This window comes from Thalassophryne amazonica, chromosome 19 (assembly GCF_902500255.1).
Source record: "Thalassophryne amazonica chromosome 19, fThaAma1.1, whole genome shotgun sequence".
NCBI lineage: Eukaryota > Metazoa > Chordata > Actinopteri > Batrachoidiformes > Batrachoididae > Thalassophryne > Thalassophryne amazonica.
Genome location: NC_047121.1, coordinates 67,747,904 through 67,774,101, shown reverse-complemented (window position 1 = coordinate 67,774,101; position 26,198 = coordinate 67,747,904). Strand labels below are relative to the sequence as shown.

At 42.0% G+C, this 26,198-nt stretch overlaps 3 protein-coding genes across 5 annotated transcripts in view; 1 reads left to right on the top strand and 2 right to left on the bottom strand.

Annotated features, from left to right (window-relative positions):
* The window catches only part of slc38a6 (solute carrier family 38 member 6), a 31,674-nt gene extending 17,294 nt beyond the window's left edge, over positions 1-14,380 (bottom strand). For both annotated transcript variants that reach the window (XM_034195358.1, XM_034195357.1), the window contains exons 1-3: positions 14,165-14,380; positions 945-1,075; positions 763-836 (exon numbers count right to left, since the gene is read on the bottom strand). In XM_034195358.1, the coding sequence (XP_034051249.1) occupies positions 763-836; positions 945-1,075; positions 14,165-14,239 (280 nt within the window). In that variant the 5' untranslated portion in view covers positions 14,240-14,380. The remainder of the gene's footprint in view (positions 1-762; positions 837-944; positions 1,076-14,164) is intronic.
* Positions 14,381-14,425: 45 nt separating this feature from the next.
* Positions 14,426-23,098, top strand: trmt5 (tRNA methyltransferase 5). 2 transcript variants are annotated; one of them, XM_034195355.1, is made up of 6 exons: positions 14,426-14,469; positions 15,945-16,531; positions 18,136-18,260; positions 19,841-20,477; positions 20,582-20,646; positions 22,931-23,098. In XM_034195355.1, exons 1-5 carry the CDS (start codon positions 14,462-14,464, stop codon positions 20,632-20,634), a joined length of 1,410 nt encoding a protein of 469 aa, XP_034051246.1. In that variant the 5' UTR covers positions 14,426-14,461; the 3' UTR covers positions 20,635-20,646; positions 22,931-23,098. The 2 variants fall into 2 exon arrangements, with proteins under 2 accessions (XP_034051246.1, XP_034051247.1); XM_034195356.1 differs by lacking the exon at positions 22,931-23,098 and adding an exon at positions 20,833-21,405.
* LOC117531951 (CDK-activating kinase assembly factor MAT1-like) overlaps positions 22,760-26,198 on the bottom strand; it is a 117,779-nt gene continuing 114,340 nt past the window's right edge. Inside the window, exon 9 of the mRNA XM_034195139.1 lies at positions 22,760-23,039. Coding sequence (XP_034051030.1) covers positions 22,919-23,039 — 121 coding nt within the window. The 3' untranslated portion in view covers positions 22,760-22,918. The remainder of the gene's footprint in view (positions 23,040-26,198) is intronic.

Here is a 26,198-nt window from a genome sequence, read left to right as displayed (position 1 = left end):
AAAATGTTGACTCTCACTCCAGTGTAAAGAACAAAGTATAAAAATTGTTTTCAACTGAGTTTTAAAAAATTTCAGTGTTGGAGAGGTCCTGAATTAGAGGGAGAGGCTGTTCCTGCAAAGGCACGACCCCCCTCTCCACTTCGATTTGGACCTCAGATCACAGGATTGACGTGACCTCAGTGGAGTGTACAAAAGCTAAAGGTCAGCAAGGTAGGGCGGCGCCAACATGTTTTAGGATTTAAAAGCAAATAGTTAAATCTATTTTAAAACAAACTGGGAGCCGTGAGAGAAGAACAAAACAAGTGCAATGTGGCCCCACTTCGGGTGGCCGTTAGTATCCCCGTGGCAGCATTTTGGACCATTTTCAGCTGTGAAAGCAACGTCTGACCAATTTCTGCTGGAAACTGTTGGAAGCTACAGTAGTCAAATCAAGATTACATAAAATATGAAATCACCTTAAAGGAACATGTTTGAGACTTTTGCCAGAACTGTCCAAATGAAAAAAGCGGCATTAAAACTGGATTCACATGTTATCAAGCACAAACATATCTCCCTTCAGTTTTTATGTTGTGGAGTCGATCATTACATCACCAGTAGGAATCAAAGCCAAATCAAGGAGTTTTAAAAATAGTTTCCCTTACATGCTGATCTAATCCCGAGTGTCCACGGTGTAACACAGCAGATCTAGTTTAAAGCTCTGGACAAATCCACGACGATGCGCTTATCTAAAGTTAGACTGTGTATCTGCTGCTCATCCCTCACCTGTTTGGTTGCATAGCTTTAGGAGGAGATGTATGGAATACGCCGCGAGACTGGACACAATTACCAAGAGAATACTGGAAAGAAAAGTAGACAGAAAACTATAAGAATTTCATGATTTATTAAAAATAAAACTCACTGTGGATATTTGAAGAGCACTGGGCTGAAGGTGAGAGTGGTCTTACCAGAAACCAATGATGCCAGTGCTAGACATAGCATATGCTAGACCCAGTATACCGCTGCCCATGATGGCATTCATCAGGTTAAACACAGAGGAGATAAAGGAGGCTCCTTTGGTTCGTGTCTCCGCCGCTCGCTGAACAGACATAAAAACAAGGACACAAAATACACCTGATTATTTGAGTCTTCAGAGAACGGTTTCACGACAGTATTAACATCTGATCAACCTATGACGGATGTTACGAAGGCACACTGCAGTGGGGTGTAGGATCTAAGAATGGAGATGGGAATAGATGGGCTGGGATTTGAGCTTCTGGCTGTGGGACAGCTGCCTGAGCTGAGGATAAGGAGAGCTGTCTCAAACTGGGCCGTGACCTCCTCTAATAGGGATATCCTGGAGAGAACGAGTGGCAACTCTGGTGTCAGTGTTCACAACAAGTATTGGATTGACCTGCAGGCTGCTGAATCTGACTCACTCAGGAGTTTACAGTCGTGAAAGGCAAGAGGTCTCACCCACCCGATGAAAATATAGACCTGGCTGCGAGGGTGAACAGAGAAGTTATAAAGTACTACATGTGTCAGAACACTAATCAAACCTGTGATTAACAACTAAGTGTCATAAACTGCTTCACTGTTAGCAACTGTTTGGTAAAAATCACAGTTTCAAAGTCACAGTACGATTCAAATCACAGTACATTCCTAAAGTTACTGCACTTTGCAGAATCACCTTAAAATCAAACATCTGAACATGACAATAGGGCAGTGCAGTCTCGTGTGAACTCTGCGTGATATCGTGGGATTTGACCACTTAAGGGGACAGCCGCTCCCGTTGCGTAATATATACACAGCATAATTTCACATGGGAAAGTGGTGTACTGTTTTGTTTTCAGCTGCAATCACCGAATCAGTCGCGAAAAGTGCAGTTTATTTCAGTTCCCACTGGAGAAAGGAAGACGAGGCAAACAGTGCATCGGTAAGTGTTAGCTACTTTAATGTGAACATTTAGATCAGTTGAGTTTTATATCTATTTAAATGACTACCTTTTTGGGGGGTTTGGAGTGGTGGTCATACAGAATAAATCACATGAAGATATAATTTTGGTGACTTTATAACATTTGCAACCCAACAGACTGGTCCCACCGAATAAGGAACAATGAATAATGAGTCACATAGCATGTTTTTTGATACGAGTTGAGTTATTCAACAAACGTGGGAGAATAGTGGCTCTGAGATGCTCTTCCAGGCAGAATATTTGGCTAACAAGGCTCATCTTTGAGCGTGGCGCTAATTTCGAGAAGTTCAAAATTTGCAATAACATTGTGTGGCAGTTTGTGTATGAGGTACTACGAGGACAAACAAGGATGTTGGAGGCATATTAGTGGTGAGTACGAGGCTGTTAGAAGCCCGTTATCCGAGGACCTGGCGGCTACAAGTACAGGACAGGCTATTTTGAACAGGCTATTTTGGCTCCGCACTCTTGCACACTTCGTCGTGACAATCCCACCTGCTTTGTGCACCGGACGCTGTGTATATAAAATAATTATTTCGTAGTGGATTAATCATTTTCTCTCAGAAAACACGTGTTGAAAATACCTCTAATGGCTTCCAGAATCACAGAGAACCATTTTAGCTGGAGCTTCTCTCTCTCTCTCTCTCTCTCTCTCTCTCTCTCTCTCTCTCTCTCTCTCTCTCTCTCTCCTGGGCTTCATGAGGTAGAGAACGTATTTGGACCAGGGCTTTAATCACTGAGTTAATACAGCATAGGGCTTGTAAAATAAAAATGCCAATGAGTTGGGTGGGCTAGACTATCGCAGTCAGCTTGCCTCCAAAAAATCTTGGAACTCCATCCATCCATTTTCTTCCACTTTATCCGGAGTCGGGTCGCGGGGGCGGCAGCTCAAGCAAAGCTGCCCAGATCTCCCAATCCACACACACCTCCCCCCAGCTCCTCCGGGGGAACCCCGAGGCGTTCCCAAGCCAGCCGAGAGATGCAGTCCCTCCAGCGTATCCTGGGTCTTCTCCGGGGCCTCCTCCCGATGGCACGTGCCCGGAACACCTCTCCAGCGAAGGGTCGAGGGGGCATCCGGAAAAGATGCCCGAGCCACCTCAGCTGGTTTCTTTCGATGTGGAGGAGCAGCTTCTCAAGTCCTCCCAAGTGACCGAGCTCCTCACCCTATCTCTAAGGGAGCGCCCAGCCACCCTGCGGAGGAAACTCATCTCGGCCGCTTGTACTTGCGATCTCGTTTTTTCGGTCATGAGCCAAATCTCATGACCATAGGTAAGGGTCGGAACGTAGATCGATCGGTAAATCGAGAGCTTTGCCCCCCTACTCAGCTCTCTCTTCACCACGACGGTCCGATACAGTGATCACTTCAGATGCTGCACCGATCTGTCTGCTGATCTCATGCTCCATCCATCCCTCGCTCGTGAACAAGACAACGAGATACTTAAACTCCTCCAATTGAGGCCAGGACACTCCACTGACCTGAAGAGGGCAAGGCACCTTTTTCCGGTTGAGAACCATGGCCTCGGATTTGGAGGTGCTGATTTTCATCCCGGACGCTTACACTCGGCTGCAAACCGCCCCAGTGCACGCCGAAGGTCCTGATTTGACGAAGCCAACAGAACCACATCATCCACAAACAGCAGAGATGAGATTCTGTGGTTCCCAAACTAGAACCCCTCTACACCCTGGCTGCGCCTAGAAATTCTGTCCATAAAGATAATGAACAGAACCAGTGACAATGTGCAGTCCTGGCGGAGGCCAACGTGCACTGGAAACAGGTTTGACTTACTACCGGCAATGTGAACCAAGCTCCTGCTGCGGTCATACAGGGACCGGATAGCCCTTAGCAAAGGACCCCAGACCCCATACTCCTGGAGCACCCCCCCACAGGGTGCCCCGAGGGACACGGTCGAACGCCTTCTCCAGATCCACAAAGCACATGTGGACTGGTTGGGCGACCTCCCATGAACCCTTGAGCACCCGATGGAGTGTGTAGAGCTCGTCCAGTGTGCCACGACCAGGACGAAAACCACACTGCTCCTCCTGAATCTGAGGTTCGACTATCGGTCGAATTCTCCTCTCCAGTACTCCAGTACTGATTAGACTGTGGTTAACTTTGATGCTCTGCATCAATGGAAAAAAACAACTTTCATTTAACCACTGTAATATCCCACACTACCACCTACTGGATACAGCACCTGCTAGCAACTACCAGGAGAAACATGATTTTCACTATGTGGTCACATATGGGATGACATATAAAAAGAATAGAGAAGTAATACTAGGATCAAAGAATGGATAGAAAGTGCGGCCAGAGATCATAAAAAAAACCTTTTCAACAGAACTGCAAATTATTCATGGAAAAGTTTTGGAACATTACTCCAGAGTCTGTGTCAAAAAGAAGAATAACACCTGCTGGATAGTTCATGAATGTGTATCCAAATCAAATTGTGAATTTTACATGTACGAGGTCTGTTAGAAAAGTATCCGACCTTTTTATTTTTTCAAAAACCTGATGGATTTGAATCACGTGTGCTTGCATGAGCCAACCTTGAACCTTCGTGCGCATGCCTGATTTTTTTCACGCCTGTCGGTTGTGTCATTTCCTGGTAAGCAGCCTTTGTGTGAGGACATGTGCAGTGCGCTCGGCGGATTTTCATTTCAAGGAAATGGCGGAACGACTGGAGCAGCACGACTGCATCAAATTTTGCCACAAACTGGGTGACAGCCAGGTGGAAACCATTCGGATTATTCAGATGGCTTTCGATCACACAGATTAAGGAGTGGTACAACCGGTTTAAAGACGTCCGCACAACGGTGGAGAGCGAGCCACGCTCCGGGTGGCCATCAACACGTTGAAATGACCGGATCATTTCCGAAGTGAATGCTGTGGTGATGTGGGACCGTCGTGTGATTATCTGAGAAATTGCGGAAGAGGTGGACATCAGCAATTTTTCGGCACATTCCACTGTGACAGAAGATATGGCCATGAAAACAGTGGCGGTGAAATTCATCGGTACGAAGCTGATGGCGCAGCAACAGCGCCTCCGTGTTGAAGCCTCACAGGACATGCCCTGACATGTCCAGCTTGTCCACAATTTCTCGGATAGTCACACGACTGAAAAGCCACTGAAAGCCGTCTGAATCTTCCAAATGGTTGATGAGCTGGGCATGTTACAACATGTCCTGTGAGACTTCAACATGGAGGCGCTGTTGCTGCGCATTCAGCTTTGTGCCGATGAAATTCGCCGCCACTCTTTCCATGGCAAAATCTTCTTTCACAGTGGAATGTGCCGAAAAAGTGCTGATGTCCACCTCTTCTGCAGTTTCTTGGATAATCACACGATGGTCCGACATCACCACAGCGTTCACTTTGGAAATGATCTGGTCGTTTCAGCGTGTTGATGCCGATCGGACCATTGCTCACTCTCCACCGTTGTGCGGACGTCTTTAAACCGGTTGTACCGCTCCTTAATCTGTGCGATGCCCAAAGGATCATCACCGAAAGCCATCTGAATAATCCGAATGGTTTCCACCTGGATGTTGCCCAGTTTGTGGCAAATTTTGATGCAGTCGTGCTGCTCCAGTCATTCCGCCATTTCCTTGAAATGAAAATCCGCCAAGTGCACTGCACATGTCCTCACGCAAAAGCTGCTTACAAGCAAATGACGCAACCGACAGGCGTGAAAAAAATCACGCATGCGCATGAAGGTTCAAGGTTGGCTCATGCAAGCACACGTGATTCAAATCCATCAGGTTTTTGAAAAAAATAAAAAGGTCCGATACTTTTCTAACAGACCTTGTAAAGTCTGCAGTCAGTGCAGAGTCTGTACGAGCAGTCACATGTATGATGCTTGTTTCTTAAACTGCTACTCGTGTCTTAAAGCATGATCTGTGTCTGCAGAACATGAAAAATGGGTAGTGTAAATTTGCTGATAGGCGCAAAGCAAAGAAGAAGTTGGAAATATCACAAGGCCTTCATAACTAACATGTGATAAAATATAAACCAGCACTGATACTGAAAAATAGCTGATTTGCGCATTTGTTGAGCAGAAATTTTCAAGTATTTTGCATTTGCAAATTTTCTATTCCCCTGCCCATTTCAATTTAGGCATATTTGAAGACATCCCTTTGGTCACTGAAAAACTGCGATGGTCATGTTTTTCACTATTTTCTGTTATGAAGGGTGAACAAATTAAAGAATAAAAACTGCCTTTAACACTTCTCATAAATGTAAAGCATAAGAAATTTAACCCCTTAACGCCTATTGTCGCATATATGCTACAATATTTGACTAAAATATGCAACATACCAAATTGACCAGTATGCCTCTTGTCGCAAATTTGCAATATACCATTATTATTATTATAACATTATAACATAAATTATTACCAAAATACCAAAAATTACTATTTATTTTTTGTGCAAAAGTGTAATTAATAATCTCAACATTATTTACCATCTACATAAAGGCAAAAACACACACAAAACATTTTTTTTATATACAGCTATATAAATTCAGGTGTTAAGGGGTTAAAATCTAACACAATCCAGTGAGACTTGGATGCTAACCAGTGACCTAAGGAGACGACTGGATATCTTTGGTGCTAGGTCTCTTCAGAGGATCTTTTAATACCACTGGAATGACTGTGACAAAGAGCATTTACGTGAGACTAAGATGAGGAGTGTCATTCACATTATGTGGTGTGTTTCTCAATGCATTGCAAAGTATGCAACTGCATCAGTGTTGAGGAATTCAGTGGATAAGAAGAACAAGATTCACCTGGCTGTGGTAGATACAGTGAATCTGAAAAGTATTCACAGATCTATACTTTTTCCACATTTTGTTATGTTATAGCTTGATTCTAAATTGGATGAAATTATTATTTTTTCCTCAAAAGTCTACACACAATACCCCATAATGACAATGTGAAAAAAAGGTTTGAGATTTTTGCACATTTATCAGAAATAAAAAACAAAGAAATCACATGTACATAAGTATTCACAGCCTTTGCCACAAAGCTCAAAATGGAGCTCAGGTGCACCTGTTTCCATTGATCATCCTTGAGATGTTTCTACAGCTTAATTGGAGTCCATCTGGGGTAAATTCAGTTGATTGGACATGATTTGGAAAGGTGCACATTTGTGTACATATAAGATCCCACAGTTGACACTGCATGTCAGAGGGCAAAGCAAGAATTGTCTGCAGACCTCTGAGACAGGATTGTCTCAAGGCACAAATCTGGAGAAGGGTACAGAAACAATTCTGCTGCTTTGAAACTCCAAATGAACACAGCAGTCTTCAGCATCAGTAAATTGAAGAAGTTTTGATCCACTAGGACTCTTCTTAGAGGTGGCCACCTGTCTAAACTGAACAATCGGGGGAGAAGGGCCTTAGTCAGGGAGGTGACCAAGAACCTGATGGTCACTCTGTCAGAGCTCCATCATTCCTCTGTGGAGAGAGGAGAATCTTCCAGAAGGATAACCATGTCTGCAGCAATCCATCAATCAGGCCTGTATGTAGAGGGGACAGACGGACGCCACTCCTTAGAAAAAGGCACATGGCAGCCCGCCTGGAGTTTGCCAAAAGACATTTGAAGGACTCTCAGACCATGAGAAACAAAATTCACTGGTCTGATGAGACAAAGATTGAACTCTTTGGTGTGAATGCCAGGTGTCATATTTGGAGGAAACCAGGCACCATCCCTACAGTGAAGCATGGTGGTGGCAGCATCAGACTGTGGAGACTAGTCACGATGGAGGGAAAGATGAATGCAGCAATGTACAGAGACATCCTGGATGAAAACCTGCTCCAGAGCGCTCTAGACCTCAGACTTGGGCAATGGTTCATCTTTCAGCAGGACAATGACCCTAAGCACACAGCTAAGATATCAAAGGAGTGGCTTCAGGACAACTCTGTGAATGTCCTTGAGTGGACCAGCCAGAGGTCAGACCTGAATCTGATTGAACATCTCTGGAGAGATCTGAAAATGGCTGTGCACTGATGCTTCCCATCCAACCCGATGGAGCTTGAGAGGTGCTGCAAAGAAGAATGGGCAAAACTGCACAAAGATAGGTGCACCAAGCCTGTGGCATCATATTCATGAAGACTTAACGCTGTAATTGCTGCCAAAAGGTGAATCAACAAGGTATTGAGCAAAGGGTGTGAATATTTATGTACATCTGATTTCTTAGTTTTTTATATTTAATAAATTTGCAAAAATTTCAAAATAACTTTTTTCATGTTGTCATTATGGGGTGTTCTGAGTATAATTTTGAGGGGGAAAAATATGAATTCACTCCCTTTTGGAATAAGGCTGTAACACAATAAAATGTGGAAAAAGTGAAGTTACTTTCCAGATGCACTGTAGGTGGTTTAGATATGTAGGGATGGACTGGTTGTCTGCCTGGGTGGTTAGCATCTAGGATCCAAGGTAGTTTTGTGGTATTGTGGATGTGGCAAAGTGCAGGACCAGCGCATGCTCCCAGACTTGACTTCAAGTCAAGTAACAATCCAGTAACACATCACAACACAGTTAAGTAACTAACAAACCAACTAAATAAACTACACGCATTTGTAAATAACAAAGCAGATTGACACTTATATTTGTTAATATGAAACAGCTTGCTCTGCTGAAACACAACCCGGACCCAGATAAGCGGTTGAAAATGAATGAATAAATTAACTTGATACTTACCGTTGATAATAACACAGCGGTTTGTTAAAAATCGAGCAGCTATACTGTTATTAATAATGAAACAGTTTGTTACTATTGCAAAGCAGTTATCAAATCAAATCAAATCAATTTTATTTATATAGCGCCAAATCACAACAAACAGTTGCCTCAAGGCGCCTTATATTGTAAGGCAAAGCCATACAATAATTACGGAAAAACCCCAACGGTCAAAACGACCCCCTGTGAACAAGCACTTGGCAACAGTGGGAAGGAAAAACTCCCTTTTAACAGGAAGAAACCTCCAGCAGAACCAGGCTCAGGGAGGGGCAGTCTTCTGCTGGGACTGGTTGGGGCTGAGGGAGAGAACCAGGAAAAAGACATGCTGTGGAGGGGTGCAGAGATCGATCACTAATGATTAAATGCAGAGTGGTGCATACAGAGCAAAAAGAGAAAGAAACACTCAGTGCATCATGGGAACCCCCCAGCAGTCTACGTCTATAGCAGCATAACTAAGGAATGGTTCAGGGTCACCTGATCCAGCCCTAACTATAAGCTTTAGCAAAAAGGAAAGTTTTAAGCCTAATCTTAAAAGTAGAGAGGGTGTTTGTCTCCCTGATTTGAATTGGGAGCTGGTTCCACAGGAGAGGAGCCTGAAAGCTGAAGGCTCTGCCTCCCATTCTACTCTTACAAACCCTAGGAACTACAAGTAAGCCTGCAGTCTGAGAGCGAAGCGCTCTATTGGGGTGATATGGTACTACGAGGTCCCTAAGATAAGATGGGACCTGATTATTCAAAACCTTATAAGTAAGAAGAAGAATTTTAAATTCTATTCTAGAATTAACAGGAAGCCAATGAAGAGAGGCCAATATGGGTGAGATATGCTCTCTCCTTCTAGTCCCTGTTAGCACTCTAGCTGCAGCATTTTTAATTAACTGAAGGCTTTTCAGGGAACTTTTAGGACAACCTGATAATAATGAATTACAATAGTCCAGCCTAGAGGAAATAAATGCATGAATTCATTTTTCAGCATCACTCTGAGACAAGACCTTTCTAATTTTAGAGATATTGCGCAAATGCAAAAAAGCAGTCCTACATATTTGTTTAATATGCGCATTGAATGACATATCCTGATCAAAAATGACTCCAAGATTTCTCACAGTATTACTAGAGGTCAGGGTAATGCCATCCAGAGTAAGGATCTGGTTAGACACCATGTTTCTAAGATTTGTGGGGCCAAGTACAATAACTTCAGTTTTATCTGAGTTTAAAAGCAGGAAATTAGAGGTCATCCATGTCTTTATGTCTGTAAGACAATCCTGCAGTTTAGCTAATTGGTGTGTGTCCTCTGGCTTCATGGATAGATAAAGCTGGGTATCATCTGCGTAACAATGAAAATTTAAGCAATGCCGTCTAATAATACTGCCTAAGGGAAACATGTATAAAGTGAATAAAATTGGTCCTAGCACAGAACCTTGTGGAACTCCATAATTAACCTTAGTCTGTGAAGAAGATTCCCCATTTACATGAACAAATTGTAATCTATTAGATAAATATGATTCAATCCACAGCAGCGCAGTGCCTTTAATACCTATGGCATGCTCTAATCTCTGTAATAAAATTTTATGGTCAACAGTATCAAAAGCAGCACTGAGGTCTAACAGAACAAGCACAGAGATGAGTCCACTGTCTGAGGCCATAAGAAGATCATTTGTAACCTTCACTAATGCTGTTTCTGTACTATGATGAATTCTAAAACCTGACTGAAACTCTTCAAATAGACCATTTCTCTGCAGATGATCAGTTAGCTGTTTTACAACTACCCTTTCAAGAATTTTTGAGAGAAAAGGAAGGTTGGAGATTGGCCTATAATTAGCTAAGATAGCTGGGTCAAGTGATGGCTTTTTAAGTAATGGTTTAATTACTGCCAGCTTAAAAGCCTGTGGTACATAGCCAACTAATAAAGATAGATTGATCAAATTTAAGATCGAAGCATTAATTAATGGTAGGGCTTCCTTGAGCAGCCTGGTAGGAATGGGGTCTAATAGACATGTTGATGGTTTGGAGGAAGTAACTAATGAAAATAACTCAGACAGAACAATCGGAGAGAAAGAGTCTAACCAAATATCGGCATCACTGAAAGCAGCCAAAGATAACGATACGTCTTTGGGATGATTATGAGTAATTTTTTCTCTAATAGTTAAAATTTTATTAGCAAAGAAAGTCATGAAGTCATTACTAGTTAAAGTTAAAGGAATACTCGGCTCAATAGAGCTCTGGCTCTTTGTCAGCCTGGCTACAGTGCTGAAAAGAAACCTGGGGTTGTTCTTATTTTCTATAATTAGTGATGAGTAGTAAGATGTCCTAGCTTTACGGAGGGCTTTTTTATTCAAAGATTCAAAGATTCAAAGAAATTTATTGTCATATGCACAGTACAGAAGAACATCTTCCCTGCACAATGAAATGTGGCTACTGCATTTAACCCAATCCTATTTGCCAGTAGGAGCAGAAGTCACCATTAGTCGCCCGGGGACCAGCTCCAGATGTACATCCCTGCCTTGGTCAACAGCAGGGCTGAGCAAACCAACACCGACCCATAACAAACAACACACACACAACACACAACACATAGGCCGGCCCGGTACGTAAAACATATATATGAAAGCAAAACACGAGGGAAAAGGAGAAGAAAAAAAAAACCCTCATAGCTGCTGCATTACACAGCGGCAATGAGGAAAAAAAAAAAAATCCCCATCAGCACAGAAAAACAATAATCACAGAGACAAAAACAAGGACACAGGACGACAACCGAGATTTGAAAGGACCAGTTTATCAGAACACTCCGGAGGCAGCCTGTTCGGCGCCGTCAACAGCCTTGTCCGACAATCCTGGAGGGGGGAGGGAACAGCCCTGCGCAGTCTGAGCAGTCCTGGACAGTTCTAACACAGTTAACGTCAGAGCTGGAGAAGCTGAGGGGAGGGGGGAAGACCAGGGAGCGAGGCTTAAGTGTTGATCTTCTGAGGAGGTTTTTATCACAGTGACCTTGAAGTGCAGCTGTATTTGGGGAAGCCAAATGAATAGCCAGATTAGCAGACGCCTGAAAGATTCCACAGTTCTGAGAACAGAGTGGCTCTCAATGCATCTGAATGTAGAATGTGGTCTTCACAGACGGTCATAGCGGGTTTCCAGGGCTGCAATCTTGCTCGAGATGTTTTCCAACGCGCGGGTAACCCCCGCCGACTGCGCAGCCACTGCCTTCCCAATCGAATCAATCATATAGGGCAGCCGGGAAGGACCAATCAAAGCTGCTTCCACTTTCTTGATTTTCCGGTAAACCAGCAGAGTGCCCGCACCACACATCAGAAAGCCGGTCACCACCAAGCCGAATATGTACACATCTTCGACGTCCTCCACAGAAAGCATGTAAAGGCACATGACCTGCCATCTCCTCCACGAGTCCATCACGTAACCCATCACATGCGTCCCAGCAGGACAGGTCGGGTCCTCCGCTCCCGAATGTCTTGTAGAAAAAATAGTGTCAATTGCGTTCAGAGACCACTTTAACAGATCCATTTTTGTCGTTTCCAGAAGAGCAAAGCTGCAGCCTCACAGACAACACGCCACAGAAGCAGGAAAGATAAGGAGGGAGGGAGAAGAGAAAAGTGCGTCCGTCTCGGTCGAGTGCAAGCTGGCAAAAAAGCAACAGACTCTTTTTCCAGGCTAAGTGAAGATCTTCTAAATTAGTGAGATGCCATTTCCTCTCCAACTTATGGGTTATCTGCTTTAAGCTGCGAGTTTGTGAGTTATACCACGGAGTCAGGCACTTCTGATTTAAAGCTCTCTTTTTCAGAGGAGCTACAGCATCCAAAGTTGTCTTCAATGAGGATGTAAAACTATTGACGAGATACTCTAACTCCCTTACAGAGTTTAGGTAGCTACTCTAACTATCAACACAGTCTTCACTAAAGAAGCAGCTATCTATACTTGCAGTTGTTAATAATGTAGCAGTTGTTGATAGTTAAATTTGTTAATAACAAAGTAGCTATTGATAGTTACAATTGTTAAAAGGAGGGTAGTTTTAAATATTTAGTTGTTAATAACAAAGCAGTTATTAAAAGTTAGTAATAGTAAAAGTAATAATGACAATAACAAAAGTTATTAAAATTTAGTTGTTAATAACAAAGCAGGTATTAAAAGTTAGTAATAGCAAAAGTAGTAATGGTAATAAAAGTTATCAAAAGTTAGTTGTTAATAACAAACTAGTTATTAAAACTTAGTAAGAACAAAACAGTTACACTTAGCAATAACAAAGCAGTTATTAAAACAGTTAGTGATAACTAAACAGTTATTAAAACTTACAGTTGTTAATAACAGAATATTTATTAAACCTTACAGTTGTTAATAAGGATCCCGGTTGACACTAAAATGTGTTAATAACAAAGCAGTTATTGATAGTTACATATTATAGGGGGCAGTTTTAAATACTTTAGTTGTTAATAACAAAGCAGTCATTAAAACGTAGTAATAGCAAAATTAATAATGGCAATAACAAAAGTTATTAAAACTTAGTTGTTAATAACAAAGCAGGTATTAAAAGTTAGTAATAGCAAAAGTAGTAATGGTAATAAAAGTTATCAAAAGTTAGTTGTTAATAACAAACTAGTTATTAAAACTTAGTAAGAACAAAACAGTTACACTTAGCAATAACAAAGCAGTTATTAAAACTTACAGTTGTTAATAACAGAATATTTATTAAACCTTACAGTTGTTAATAAGGATCCCGGTTGACACTAAAATGTGTTAATAACAAAGCAGTTATTGATAGTTACATATTATAGGGGGCAGTTTTAAATACTTTAGTTGTTAATAACAAAGCAGTCATTAAAACGTAGTAATAGCAAAATTAATAATGGCAATAACAAAAGTTATTAAAACTTAGTTGTTAATAACAAAGCAGGTATTAAAAGTTAGTAATAGCAAAAGTAGTAATGGTAATAAAAGTTATCAAAAGTTAGTTGTTAATAACAAACTAGTTATTAAAACTTAGTAAGAACAAAACAGTTACACTTAGCAATAACAAAGCAGTTATTAAAACAGTTAGTGATAACTAAACAGTTATTAAAACTTACAGTTGTTAATAACAGAATATTTATTAAACCTTACAGTTGTTAATAAGGATCCCGGTTGACACTAAAATGTGTTAATAACAAAGCAGTTATTGATAGTTACATATTATAGGGGGCAGTTTTAAATACTTTAGTTGTTAATAACAAAGCAGTCATTAAAACGTAGTAATAGCAAAATTAATAATGGCAATAACAAAAGTTATTAAAACTTAGTTGTTAATAATAAAGCAGTTATTAAAACTTAGTAATAACAAAAGTAACAGTCGACAACAAAATTGTCATCAAAACACAGTTGGTAATAACAAAGCAGCTATTAATAATTAAAGTTGATAATGCGGAAACAGTTTTCGATACTTAGTTACAGCTGTTAATAACGAAACTGTGCTGTTGTTAATAACGAAATGTTTTTTGATACTTACTGCTAATAATGGAGCCGTTTCGTTGTCTTCCGTGTTATCGGCGGTGCGTTCATGCTGAACAGAATTTACACTCATTTTTTCACTCCACGCTCGATCTACTGCCACACAACAAACAACACGCTGAAATGTTTGAGTGAAGTCAGGACGACGTCTCCAAAAAATCTCTTTAAAGGCTCCTGTCAGCTGGTGTTGTTGATCACGTCATGTGCCGTCGCATTCCTTACGTCAGAGGCGGTTTATCCAATCAGAAATCGATTCATTGATGACGCATTCCAAGCGTGACTACGTGCATGGAGGATGTTCAGGTGAGGTGTAACTTTTGTAGAATTTAACATCGATTCTAGTTTCATATGACTTACTTACTCAACGTTTGCATTTGTAAGCTGTTAAAATGTTTCCTTAATATGACGCTGTGCACAGACTGGACCACATACGCTGCCGTGCAAAGGTTTTAGGCACTTCTTTTTTTTTTTAAAATTTACTTCCAAATAGAAAATAATAAGGTATCAAACGGTTCACAACTGAAACAATATTACATGTAGAATACACCCTATACTTCAAATGTTTGTAATAAGCTAGTTTGCCATTTCAGGTGTGTGTGTACTGGGTTGTGTCAAAAGCACATTAACAACATGCATGTGTAGGATTTGTCATTTGAAATGCTGATTTCCCTTTCTGTTATGGAAAATGGATATTTAACTGACTTTTCCCTGTGCTGGTAACAGCGAAAATGTAGATGAGTGGGTGAGTGAGTTAGTCCATTCTAGTCAGACACCTTGTGTAGGCAGTAAAACTCAAAAACAGTACATACTATCATCTTCTTTTAACTCATCCAATTAAAACAACACACAATGAGGATGAAGTCATTCGATGTGCAATTTCTCCCAGTTTTTATGTAATTTACTGCCCTTTCCAAGAACCAAACCATTATTTTCCTCATTTTGAGTTTCTTAAAGGTCATGATAAAAACCAGGCCTGGACCCCTCTCAGACAGTGTCCATCATAACATAAAATAAGGAATTAGCACAGATATCTAACAGATGGATAGAATGCGAGGCTTGTGCTTGATACCAAAACTTTTCATCTGTGCTGCAAATTAGTGACGGCAAACTCCAAGACATGCTCAAGACTAGCATCTGTTTCATGGGTAACAAATGTGCATCCCTGTGAAGTTATGAAAATCATACGTGCACGAGCATGTATGTTGATTGTCTGTAGATTACACAGGTAAAATAAATTAAGCAGGATTTGATGCCATATCACATGATTTTATTAATATGTATAGTGGCTTATTTTAAATTACCGTAATAAGAAAATCAGGTTGATGAAGTCACCTATTATGCTCCTTCAGCATACACTACCAGTCAAACATTTGGACACACTTTAAAAAGCTTTTTAACAAACAGGAATAAATTGTTATAGCTTGTTGTGGGAAAATAATTCTTTGCAAATTTTAGCTTTGCTTCTTACAAAAACACTTCTTTCTTGACATCTTAATCCCATGTTTGTGAGCAGTGTGCCCCAAGGTTGTGCAGTTTAAGGGCTTAACATCTTGTTCAAGGAAGGTTTTAACACAACCATAAATAGGGTTTGAACCCACTGGCCCTTCAGTTTGTAGGCATCTTGGTCTGCCAATTTAGATGTAAATGTGTGTGTGTGTGAAGACATTAAAGACAGCTTTTATACATAGATGTATACAAAACCTGTCAGATGTACCAGACGTCCAAAGCAGTACCTCTTGGGTGGTGTTTACAGTAACAGCTGAATGTTGTCATTGCAGGTTCTTCAGTACATCATTCACATCTTGGCAAATTGAAAGCAACGTGAAAACTTCCTCTGTGCTCCGAAGGTTTTGCTCTGCAGGTTTGCAACTAGCCAGTACGGGCTCTACTGTGATGCCGATTATGGTGCCTGAACTGTTCCGGCCACCTCCAGAAGTCCGGGGGATGAAATCCCTGAACCGAGAGGCCTTTAGAAAGACAATTACAGTCCCAGCATTACGGGTGCCCACGAGGGTCATACACAAATTAATTAAGAGCCTGAAAACTTCAACCATGCAACGGTCAAAAACACCCAGAGTGGTCGAGGATGCAGAGAGTAGTGAGTTCCGTTTGATCCTGCTGGACCCTTACAAAGTGACGTCACCAAGCTCTTTTAGTGAAGCTGAAGCTGAGGCCCTGAGGTCATGTGGTGTCGCTGAGGAGCTTCGAAACTATGAGCTGCAGCTAACCTACGACAACCTGAATACTGATGAAGTGCTGTGGGCTGTGCTTCCTGAGGGCGAGGTCACCTCCGGGTTCAGCCGAGTGGGACACATCGCACACATGAACCTCCGAGAACACCAGCTCCCATACAAAAACCTCATAGGTGAGAAACAGAAGGTGCAACAGAACGTGGAGGAGAAATTTATTGCAACAATGCCATCTTAAATGTTCAACACAAATGCATAGTTTAATTCTTTGAGGTTTAGTAATACCGTAATAATTGGTTCTGTGCAGCCCTGAGACTTCAACCAGTTCTGTCTAAAGCCGAACTGTTCAAGCTAAATAACTATGACCTTGAGTTTAATGTTTCAAGGTGACCCCAAAGTCAAAGGTCATTTGACCAACGAAAAACATGACTTCATTTTAGTGTATCATAATGACTACAGGTGCATCTGTAAATATAAATCAAAAGGGCTCTTCAATGTTAAAATCAAATATCCACTAAATCCGCAATATGGATCAGGTGCGGATCAAACTTAGTCTTTTCATTAAGAGTGCCAGTTTGCATCTCAGTGTTACAAATGAGAGTAGCTGAGGCACTTCTGATTGAGACATAATGCAAAGTGTACACAAAATGGGCTTTCAATGCTATCGTAAATTCAAATGTCCACAAAATCCACAATCCGAATCAAACTTTGTAAGGTGATAGTGAGTGCCAGTCTGCACCTCACTTTCAAATATGAGAGTGACTGGGGTACATTTGATTAAGATATAATGTAAAATATACATTAAATGGGGTTTTCAATGCTAAATTTAAATGGCCACAAAACCTGTACTCTGGATCAGATCCGGATCAAACTTTGTCAGTCAATAAAGGATACCCCATCCTACATAACACTATCAAATATGAAAGAGTTATGAATACTTATTCAGTGTTAAAGGATAGGGATGTTTCCTGACTAGACCCTTGACCTTGAAAATTGAATCAGTTTTTGTCTATCAGGATATGAGCCCTCCCCTTTCTTTTGGCTGCTCCAGTCAAAAGAAAAGTATATAGTTTGTGGGTCACTACAGCAGATCCTCCACGGATCCACATGTTGATTTGGCACACCGGATGCCCATACTGATGCACTAACAACTGTATATGATATTGGGTCATTGATGGCTTTCAACCTTTAAAAAAAAAACTTGGATAGCCTTCAAAGTGCAAAGATACTCAGTTTAGAGTATTATAAAGCAGAAAATAGCACACTCATATTCAATAAGTTGAATCCAGTGACCGTTTGGAGCATTCACTGAATGAATGAATTATTACAGTGCAGGATCGTAGTTGTAAGCTAGTGAATAACCTCCACGGTGAGTAACTAGCTCCTTATAGGAAGAAATGTTTATTTTGTTATGGTGCTGTCTGGTGGGATATCTGGAAAATTTACAAATGTGAACATATCAGCAGGACTCTGTCCTCTACTGGCTTTAACAAGGACAAGAACTCAAACTGGATGCTTGGGCCTTTAAAACATATTAGCTTCCATTTCACAATATTCTTAATCATTCCTTAAAGCGTAACTTCAGTACAAATTTGTTCTAAATCCGAGATGAGAGAATATCCCCTTACTTAATTATGCCAAATTCTTCAAAATGATCTGGTTCAGCAGAAAACCAAGTTTTCTCAGATCTACTGTGAGATTTCAAAAGCTGGGAAGTGATCCGCCAGCGGAGAGGATCTGTAAGTCCTGATGGCCGTAGCTGCTGTTGTTTCCATTACAGGTCAGGTTATCATGGATAAAAATCCTGGAATTTCCTGTGTGGTCAATAAGACAGATATAATTGACTCCACCTACCGGAACTTTAAGATGGAGGTGCTAGCTGGTGAGGAGAACATGGTCTCCAAAGTAAGTCCAACCATAAATTTTAATTTATATGGTTTTAATTGTCACCACAACCCGATCCTGGATAAGTACACTCAACAAAAATATAAACGCAACACTTTTGGTTTTGCTCCCATTTTGTATGAGATGAACTCAAAGATCTAAAACTTTTTCTACATACACAATATCACCATTTCCCTCAAATATTGTTCACAAACCAGTCTAACTCTGTGATAGTGAGCACTTCTCCTTTGCTGAGATAATCCATCCCACCTCACAGGTGTGCTATATCAAGATGCTGATTAGACACCATGATTAGTGCACAGGTGTGCCTTAGACTGCCCACAATAAAAGGCCACTCTGAAAGGTGCAGTTTTATCACACAGCACAATGCCACAGATGTCGCAAGATTTGAGGGAGCGTGCAATTGGCATGCTGACAGCAGGAATGTCAACCAGAGCTGCTGAAACAATCGGTTTGCATAACCAAAGAATTTCTGCACAAACTGTCAGAAACCGTCTCAGGGAAGCTCATCTGCATGCTTGTCGTCCTCATCGGGGTCTCGACCTGACTTCAGTTCGTCGTTGTAACCGACTTGAGTGGGCAGATGCTCACATTCGCTGGTGTTTAGCACGTTGGAGAGGTGTTCTCTTCACGGATGAATCCCGGTTCACACTGTCCAAGGCAGATGGCAGACAGCGTGTGTGGCGTCGTGTGGGTGAGCGGTTTTCTGATGTCAATGTTGTGGATCGAGTGGCCCATGGTGGCAGTGGGGTTATGGTATGGGCAGGTGTCTGTTATGGACGAAGAACACAGGTGCATTTTATTGATGGCATTTTGAATGCACAGAGATACCGTGATGAGATCCTGAGGCCCATTGTTGTGCCATACATCCAAGAACATCACCTCATGTTGCAGCAGGATAATGCACGGCCCCATGTTGTAAGGATCTGTACACAATTCTTGGAAGCTGAAAATGTCCCAGTTCTTGCATGGCCGGCATACTCACCGGACATGTCACCCATTGATCATGTTTGGGATGCTCTGGACCGGCGTATACGACAGCGTGTACCAGTTCCTGCCAATATCCAGCAACTTCACACAGCCATTGAAGAGGAGTGGACCAACATTCCACAGGCCACAATTGACAACCTGATCAACTCTATGCGAAGGAGATGTGTTGCACTGCATGAGGCAAATGGTGGTCACACCAGATACTGACTGGTATCCCCCCCAATAAAACAGAACTGCACCTTTCAGAGTGGCCTTTTATTGTGGGCAGTCTAAGGCACACCTGTGCACTAATCATGGTGTCTAATCAGCATCTTGATATGGCACACCTGTGAGGTGGGATGGATTATCTCAGCAAAGGAGAAGTGCTCATTATCACAGATTTAGACTGGTTTGTGAACAATATTTGAGGGAAATGGTGATATTGTATATGTGGAAAAAGTTTTAGATCTTTGAGTTCATCTCATACAAAATGGGAGCAAAACCAAAAGTGTTGCATTTATATTTTTGTTGAGTGTAGATGAAGATGGTGGTTTTAATGTTGCACATATAAAACATGAGCAAAGAAAATTTTGTGTGTGTGTGTGTCGAAGGTGAAAGAAAATGGGATGACATACGAGTTTGACTTTTCTCGCGTGTACTGGAACCCCCGGTTGAGCACGGAGCACCAGCGTGTGGTGCAGCTTCTTAAACGTGGTGACACTGTCATGGATGTTTTTGCTGGCGTTGGACCCTTTACCATCCCAGCTGCCCGAAAGGGTGCCAAAGTGATGGCCAACGATCTCAACCCGGAGTCCTACCGCTGGCTACAGCACAACTGCAAACTCAACAAAGTGGACAGCAAAGTGAGAACTTTCAACCTGGACGGCCGGGACTTCATCTGGGGACCCATGAAGGAGCAACTACCCGCCCTGCTGAAAGAACAAGCCAGCGTTCATGTGATAATGAACCTGCCTGCTTTGGCTCTGGAGTTTCTGGATGCATTCCGAGGCCTCCTGCACCAGGAGTCCCCTTGGGAGAAGCTTCCTACAGTACACTGCTACGGATTCTCAAAAGATGGTGACCCTGAGAACAGTGTGGTAGAAAGGGCATCCAGGAGCCTCGGATTCTCCCTGGAGGGTCGGTGCAAAGTGGATTTTGTGCGTGAAGTGGCACCCAACAAAGATATGATGTGTGTGAGATTCACACTTCCTAAGGAGGTCTTGTTCAGCAGTGGCCAACAGCACCCAGGTGAGAAACCGTTCATAATGGAAGTGGGGGGGAAAAAACAGCTGTAAACTGATACTTTTTATTAAAAGTAATGCAAACATTTCTTCAACATCGTCTGCCCACAGAACCTTCTGAAGAACCAAAGCCGAAGAAACAGAAGTGTGAAGAGACTGATTGAACATAAGAAATGGTAGGAATGATATGAGTTGGGATGTTTTTTATTATTATTAGTTATTTTTACAAACTGAATTTGCTTTTACTCCAGAAGGCTGTGTCCTGTAACTCTCCAAAACTCATACAGCTTTAGTTCAATAAATGACTCTTGTGGGAATGTAATAAAACTGTTATGTAAAGTTTGACATCTTCTGTAACTAAGTCCTGTGTCGGCCCCGGGACCCATTGGACCTGAGATTCTACGACTTCTCCTGGATGGGACACCAGTCTGATGCAGGCCACTTCCCCAACCAAGGCCGGTACCCACTTACAGCTCGGTGAACTGGGGCTTTGCAGATGAAGCATCTTGTCCAAGGACAGAGACGGCCTGTATGTGTGACCGGGAATCAAACTCGGCAGTGGTAGGCACAGTTCAGCTGACAGCTAATTAGCAAAGCTAACTGTTGTTGTTGCTATTGTTAGCGGATTAGTGTTTCAGCTAACTTTAAAAACCATTACTGGATCATTTAACTTACACAAAGCTTACTTATGCTAACTTTAAGTCACCTCAATTTTTTTATTTATTTTTAATTAATAGTTTAACGGTTAAAAATGTTTGTAAATTCTAAAATCATACGTTTGTTCCTGTTGAACCTTATGCACTAATCCAATTAGTTAGATGGACACATCGTGCAAAGACAACGAGCATCACCTCAAGGAGATGGAGGAGCAAGAGGTCAAAAAAGAATAAATGCATTAATTATACTAAAATTACTTTCCACTTTTTTTCTTTTTTTTTTTAAATCTGCATTTATTTATTTGTCTTTCTGTCTGACTTTTAGCAAGATTACATTAAAACTACTGCATGGATTTTGAAGAAATTTTCACCAAAGATAGATATTAGACCAAGGAAGACTCCATTAAACTTTGGAGGTGATCTGGATCTGGATCAAGTTTACTTTATATAGGTTTTGAAGGATTACTGTTAGCAGGATTACGTCAAAACTACTGCACAGATTTTGATGAAATTTTCAACACAGACACAAATTAGGCCATGGAAGAGTCCATTACGTTTTGGAGGTAATCCAGTGTCGCAGACCGAACGGTCCGCCCCTAAAATTCATTCCGCCTTTTGCATCTGTGCATGTGTCATTTCAAAGCTCTGCCACTCGTCTAAGAGAGTCTCGTCACCCAAAGCGATCAAATGGATGAATGTGATTATTAACCATCAGATGACAATCATTCTAGTTCAGTTTTAAGCAGAAACTCGGCGAAATTCCGTGACGCTTTGAAATGGCCGATGTGCAGTGAACGCAGTAGTTAGCAGCTCGTTTAGCAGCGGAGTTCTGATAGCTTCCGCCGCCTTTCATGATGAAATAATGCTGAATTTATGTGGAAATGATTGTTGTACAAAAGCTTCAGATATTTGTTGCTGAGATAGATGATGACTATCTCTGCAGTTTTAAGCAGAAACAAGGTTTTAATCCATGAACTGCGGCTAATGACGCATGCGCAGATGCAAGAAGCGGACCGATTTTTAGGGGTCTATAAGGTTGGCGACACCGGATCCGGATTCTGGATCAAGATTTCACTTTATATAGGCTTTGAAGGATTACGTGAAAACTACTTCATGGATTCTCACCAAATTTGCACCACAGATAGATATTAGGGCATGGAAGACTCCACTACATTTTGGAGGTGATCTGGATGAGGATTCGCAGACATCAGAAATCTCTGGTTGCTCATTTTATATTTCTTATTCGCCTAATGCATTATGTACCGTGAATAAATGGTATGTTATCTGTAAACTGTTTAATTTGTTCATTTTATTACTTATGCACATCTTGATCATCTGATCTTGGCATGCTGAACCTTTTGAGGTCTGTTTTTGAGGATTACACTGTTAAAAAAAATAACAACAAAAAGCAACTTCAGCCAAATATTTTTATCAGTTTATCGTGGTTAACTTTTCAGTTTGGAAATTAACAGTTATCAAAGCTAAATTTTAATTGAGCTGTGCCCACCACTGGAACCCAGGCCTGTATAGTAGTAGCCCAAATTCTATCCCGCTGAGCTACCTGCTCTACAACATGTCACATCTTATGCAAGTATTTTCAAATAATGGACAAACTCAGTGTTCATTGTGATTTATTTAAATAAAAAAAAAAAGCAAAATATAAAAAAACAATGTTTTGAACCAAAACAAGTTAGCACAGTACCCACCATACAACAGCGGCTTTTGTCCATCCATATAGTAGGAGAAGTGGGGTATCTGCAGTCTATTCAGTTCACATTTGTGCTGGATGGGTTCAGCCTTTCAGATAGAACAGACCACTGAAAGCGTCCTGGAGGGCACGATGACATGCCAACGATGAGGTGTATCCTCCAGCTGTGTCCTGTGGCATGGCAGCCCGCACGTGGTTCAGATACCTGAGAACACACAGGAAGTATGTGTCAGGACTCCGTTATGCCACTGAAGTGGGGGGGAACGACTGGCAGCACAAGACCTGTTTTTAAAAGTGTTGGGAGTGGAACTTGAGTACAAGTTTATTCTTTATTAAATGCACATTCAAGTTGTTTTTTGTGGCTCTGCGGGTACTGTGTGATGAAATGGACGATGACAGAACAGCCCGCGCGCCAACAGTAGAACACCTTGTGCCCATAAGTCCCTTCAACATGTCTCTATTAAAACATTAGAGGTGTCTTATTTTCTAAGTGCTTACAGCTGGATCCTGACAACATTTCTTTTCAGGTTCTCAAAGCCAAAACTCACAATTTTAGTTTATTTTGCCAAGTATTCACAGACATAAGAGAAAAAAAATGGTAGATGAGATGATGGTTTTGGGGAGGGACTGACCTGCATCCCCAGACCAAGAAGTGCATGTGATACATACTTGGAGATAATTGTTAGTTGAAATAATTGATGCAACAAGATATTACAGTAGAAGCTAGAGGGCACTAAGAGCTCATACTTCAGTCAAACTTGACAGTCCAGAGCAGCATCCGAATCAGAATTTAAATATGTTTCTGCCAACTGTTTTTGCAGAATTCCTGCAGCATACAGGCACAAGATAAATGTCCATTTCTGGATGTAGTTCAAATGAATGCAACACTGATGTATACATGACTTGATAATTTACACAAACACATAAAAAAAAGGTATGACAAAATGGTTTGCTAGTTATTTCTCATATTTCTTCCACACATTTTAATTCCGTGTTTCTAAACCAATTTGCTGCCAAACAGCCAGTGAATAAATTTAATTGCCCGACATCCCAAGTTACATGTTCATCAATCTACAAACAGTACGACTGATCTACAAACACTATGACAAGGTTCACACGTTCATTAACAATCCCTGGCTTTGAGAAATGGAGAAAAGTAAAGTTAAACTCCCCAAACCTGCAATGTCAAAAATGTCAATTCAGGGAGTATGCCAACACGGTATGAAACGGCATCAAGTCCCAATTAGCACCTACCAGGCAGAACACTGGTCCATCCTCTCCTGCACGTAGCCAGCTAGTATTTGCTAAGTGGTATGTGGGCGTGTCCCTTGGGCTTTTCCAGCTGTTGAGATCCTCCTCAAGGATGCAACGTTTAAAAAAAAGGGGGAGGGCAGATCCACACCTTAAGCCCAGGTTACACATAGACGGTTTTGTCGGCGGGCAGTACGTAGACCGAAGTTCGCGGTAGTTCCGGCTGTTTTTGCGGTGGAAAGGGGTGGAGCATTTCGCTGGCGTTTTGAGCACCGTACTAGCCGCAAATGCACGGATAAAACGCAGCTAAATCCGCCGAATAAAGCGGCGTTTTAACGCCGTAGCATCTGGCACACGTCAGGCAACGGGGTTAATACTCAGTTCTATCCTTTACAATCGCAGGTTAAGACGCGCATGAGAACGGCGGTGTTCTGCTGCCGCCGATAATGCCCTGTGTACCGCTGGATTTATCCAGGCAAATCCTGCGTTACTCCAGGAACTTTTGCATATAGGCACTGCCCCCAGAGTATAATAGGCTGAAGCAGCTGTCACTGCAGGGGGAGGGAGATCATCTCTCAGCTCATCTCTCAGCCTTTTATTCTTCTTCCTTTTCCCCTCCTCAACGTGTTGCTCGTCTCCACCACAGGCCTCTCCTCTGCTTCTGAACCAGACCTCTTAGTAAGTCCTTGCCGCTGCCAATTTTCTTTTAGGAGGCATACTGGAGCATCTCTGCAAAAATATCTGGAGCTGGCCGCGAGTGAGAGGCCTGCATGCAGCGCGCTAGCGTTTTTATATTGACCGCCGCCTATCGGCCGTTTGGAACGCCGTTAACCGGGAGGTGGCGTTTAGAACAACGTACTGTCCGCTAGCGCCGCCGTTTTGTCTGCCTCTGTCACCGGTTAAAACGCCTTTGAGGACGCCGATGTGGGCTCTTTCGCCGTTTTACATGCCGTTGATTAGGGATACAACGCCGGCCGCCAATTACGGCGGTGTTAACTGTGGCACTACAGGAAGGAGCAGGATGACACAGCGATTAAAAAGTATCAAACGCCGTTGTTTGCGTTGTCTCCGTCATCACGCGAATTCTCTGAGAGCGCTACCGGAATTATTTGACATGTTGAATAATTTTTTCGACGATTCCCGGTAAAGCCAGAACTAAGCCACGCCCCCTAGTGCCGGCGTTAACAACGGCGTGTGATCCTTAAGACGGCCAAAAACTCTTCCGGGACGCTTCCGGGAGCTCTTACCGTCTATGTGTAAACGGGGCTTTAATCCCAATTAGCTTCAAACATCCTGTGCCCAAGGCTCACAAACAAAATTTCTTAAAAAAAAATGAAAGACTACTTAAACATATCAATCAATCAATCAATCAATCAAGGCGCTTTATATTGTAAGGCAAGGCCATACAATAATTATGTAAAACCCCTTCGGTCAAAACGACCCCCTGTGAGCAAGCACTTGGCTACAGTGGGAAGGAAAAACTCCCTTTTAACAGGAAGAAACCTCCAGCAGAACCAGGCTCAGGGAGGGGCAGTCTTCTGCTGGGACTGGTTGGGGCTGAGGGAGAGAACCAGGAAAAAGACATGCTGTGGAGGGGAGCAGAGATCGATCACTAATGATTAAATGCAGAGTGGTGCATACAGAGCAAAAAGAGAAAGAACCCCCCAGCAGTCTACGTCTATAGCAGCAAAACTAAGGGATGGTTCAGGGTCACCTGATCCAGCCCTAACTATAAGCTTTAGCAAAAAGGAAAGTTTTAAGCCTAATCTTAAAAGTAGAGAGGGTGTCTGTCTCCCTGATCAGAATTGGGAGCTGGTTTCACAGGAGAGGAGCCTGAAAGCTGAAGGCTCTGCCTCCCATTCTACTCTTAAAAACCCTAGGAACTACAAGTAAGCCTGCAGTCTGAGAGCGAAGCGCTCTATTGGGGTGATATGGTACTACGAGGTCCCTAAGATAAGATGGGACCTGATTATTCAAAACCTTATAAGTAAGAAGAAGAATTTTAAATTCTATTCTAGAATTAACAGGAAGCCAATGAAGAGAGGCCAATATGGGTGAGATATGCTCTCTCCTTCTAGTCCCCGTCAGTACTCTAGCTGCAGCATTTTGAATT

Excerpts from the sequence above, each read along its gene's own strand:
- trmt5 (XM_034195355.1), top strand. Across the intron at positions 16,532-18,135 it reads CCCATACAAAAACCTCATAG|GTCAGGTTATCATGGATAAA; the intron begins GTGAGAAACAGA and ends TTTCCATTACAG. Across the intron at positions 20,478-20,581 it reads CAGTGGCCAACAGCACCCAG|AACCTTCTGAAGAACCAAAG; the intron begins GTGAGAAACCGT and ends GTCTGCCCACAG.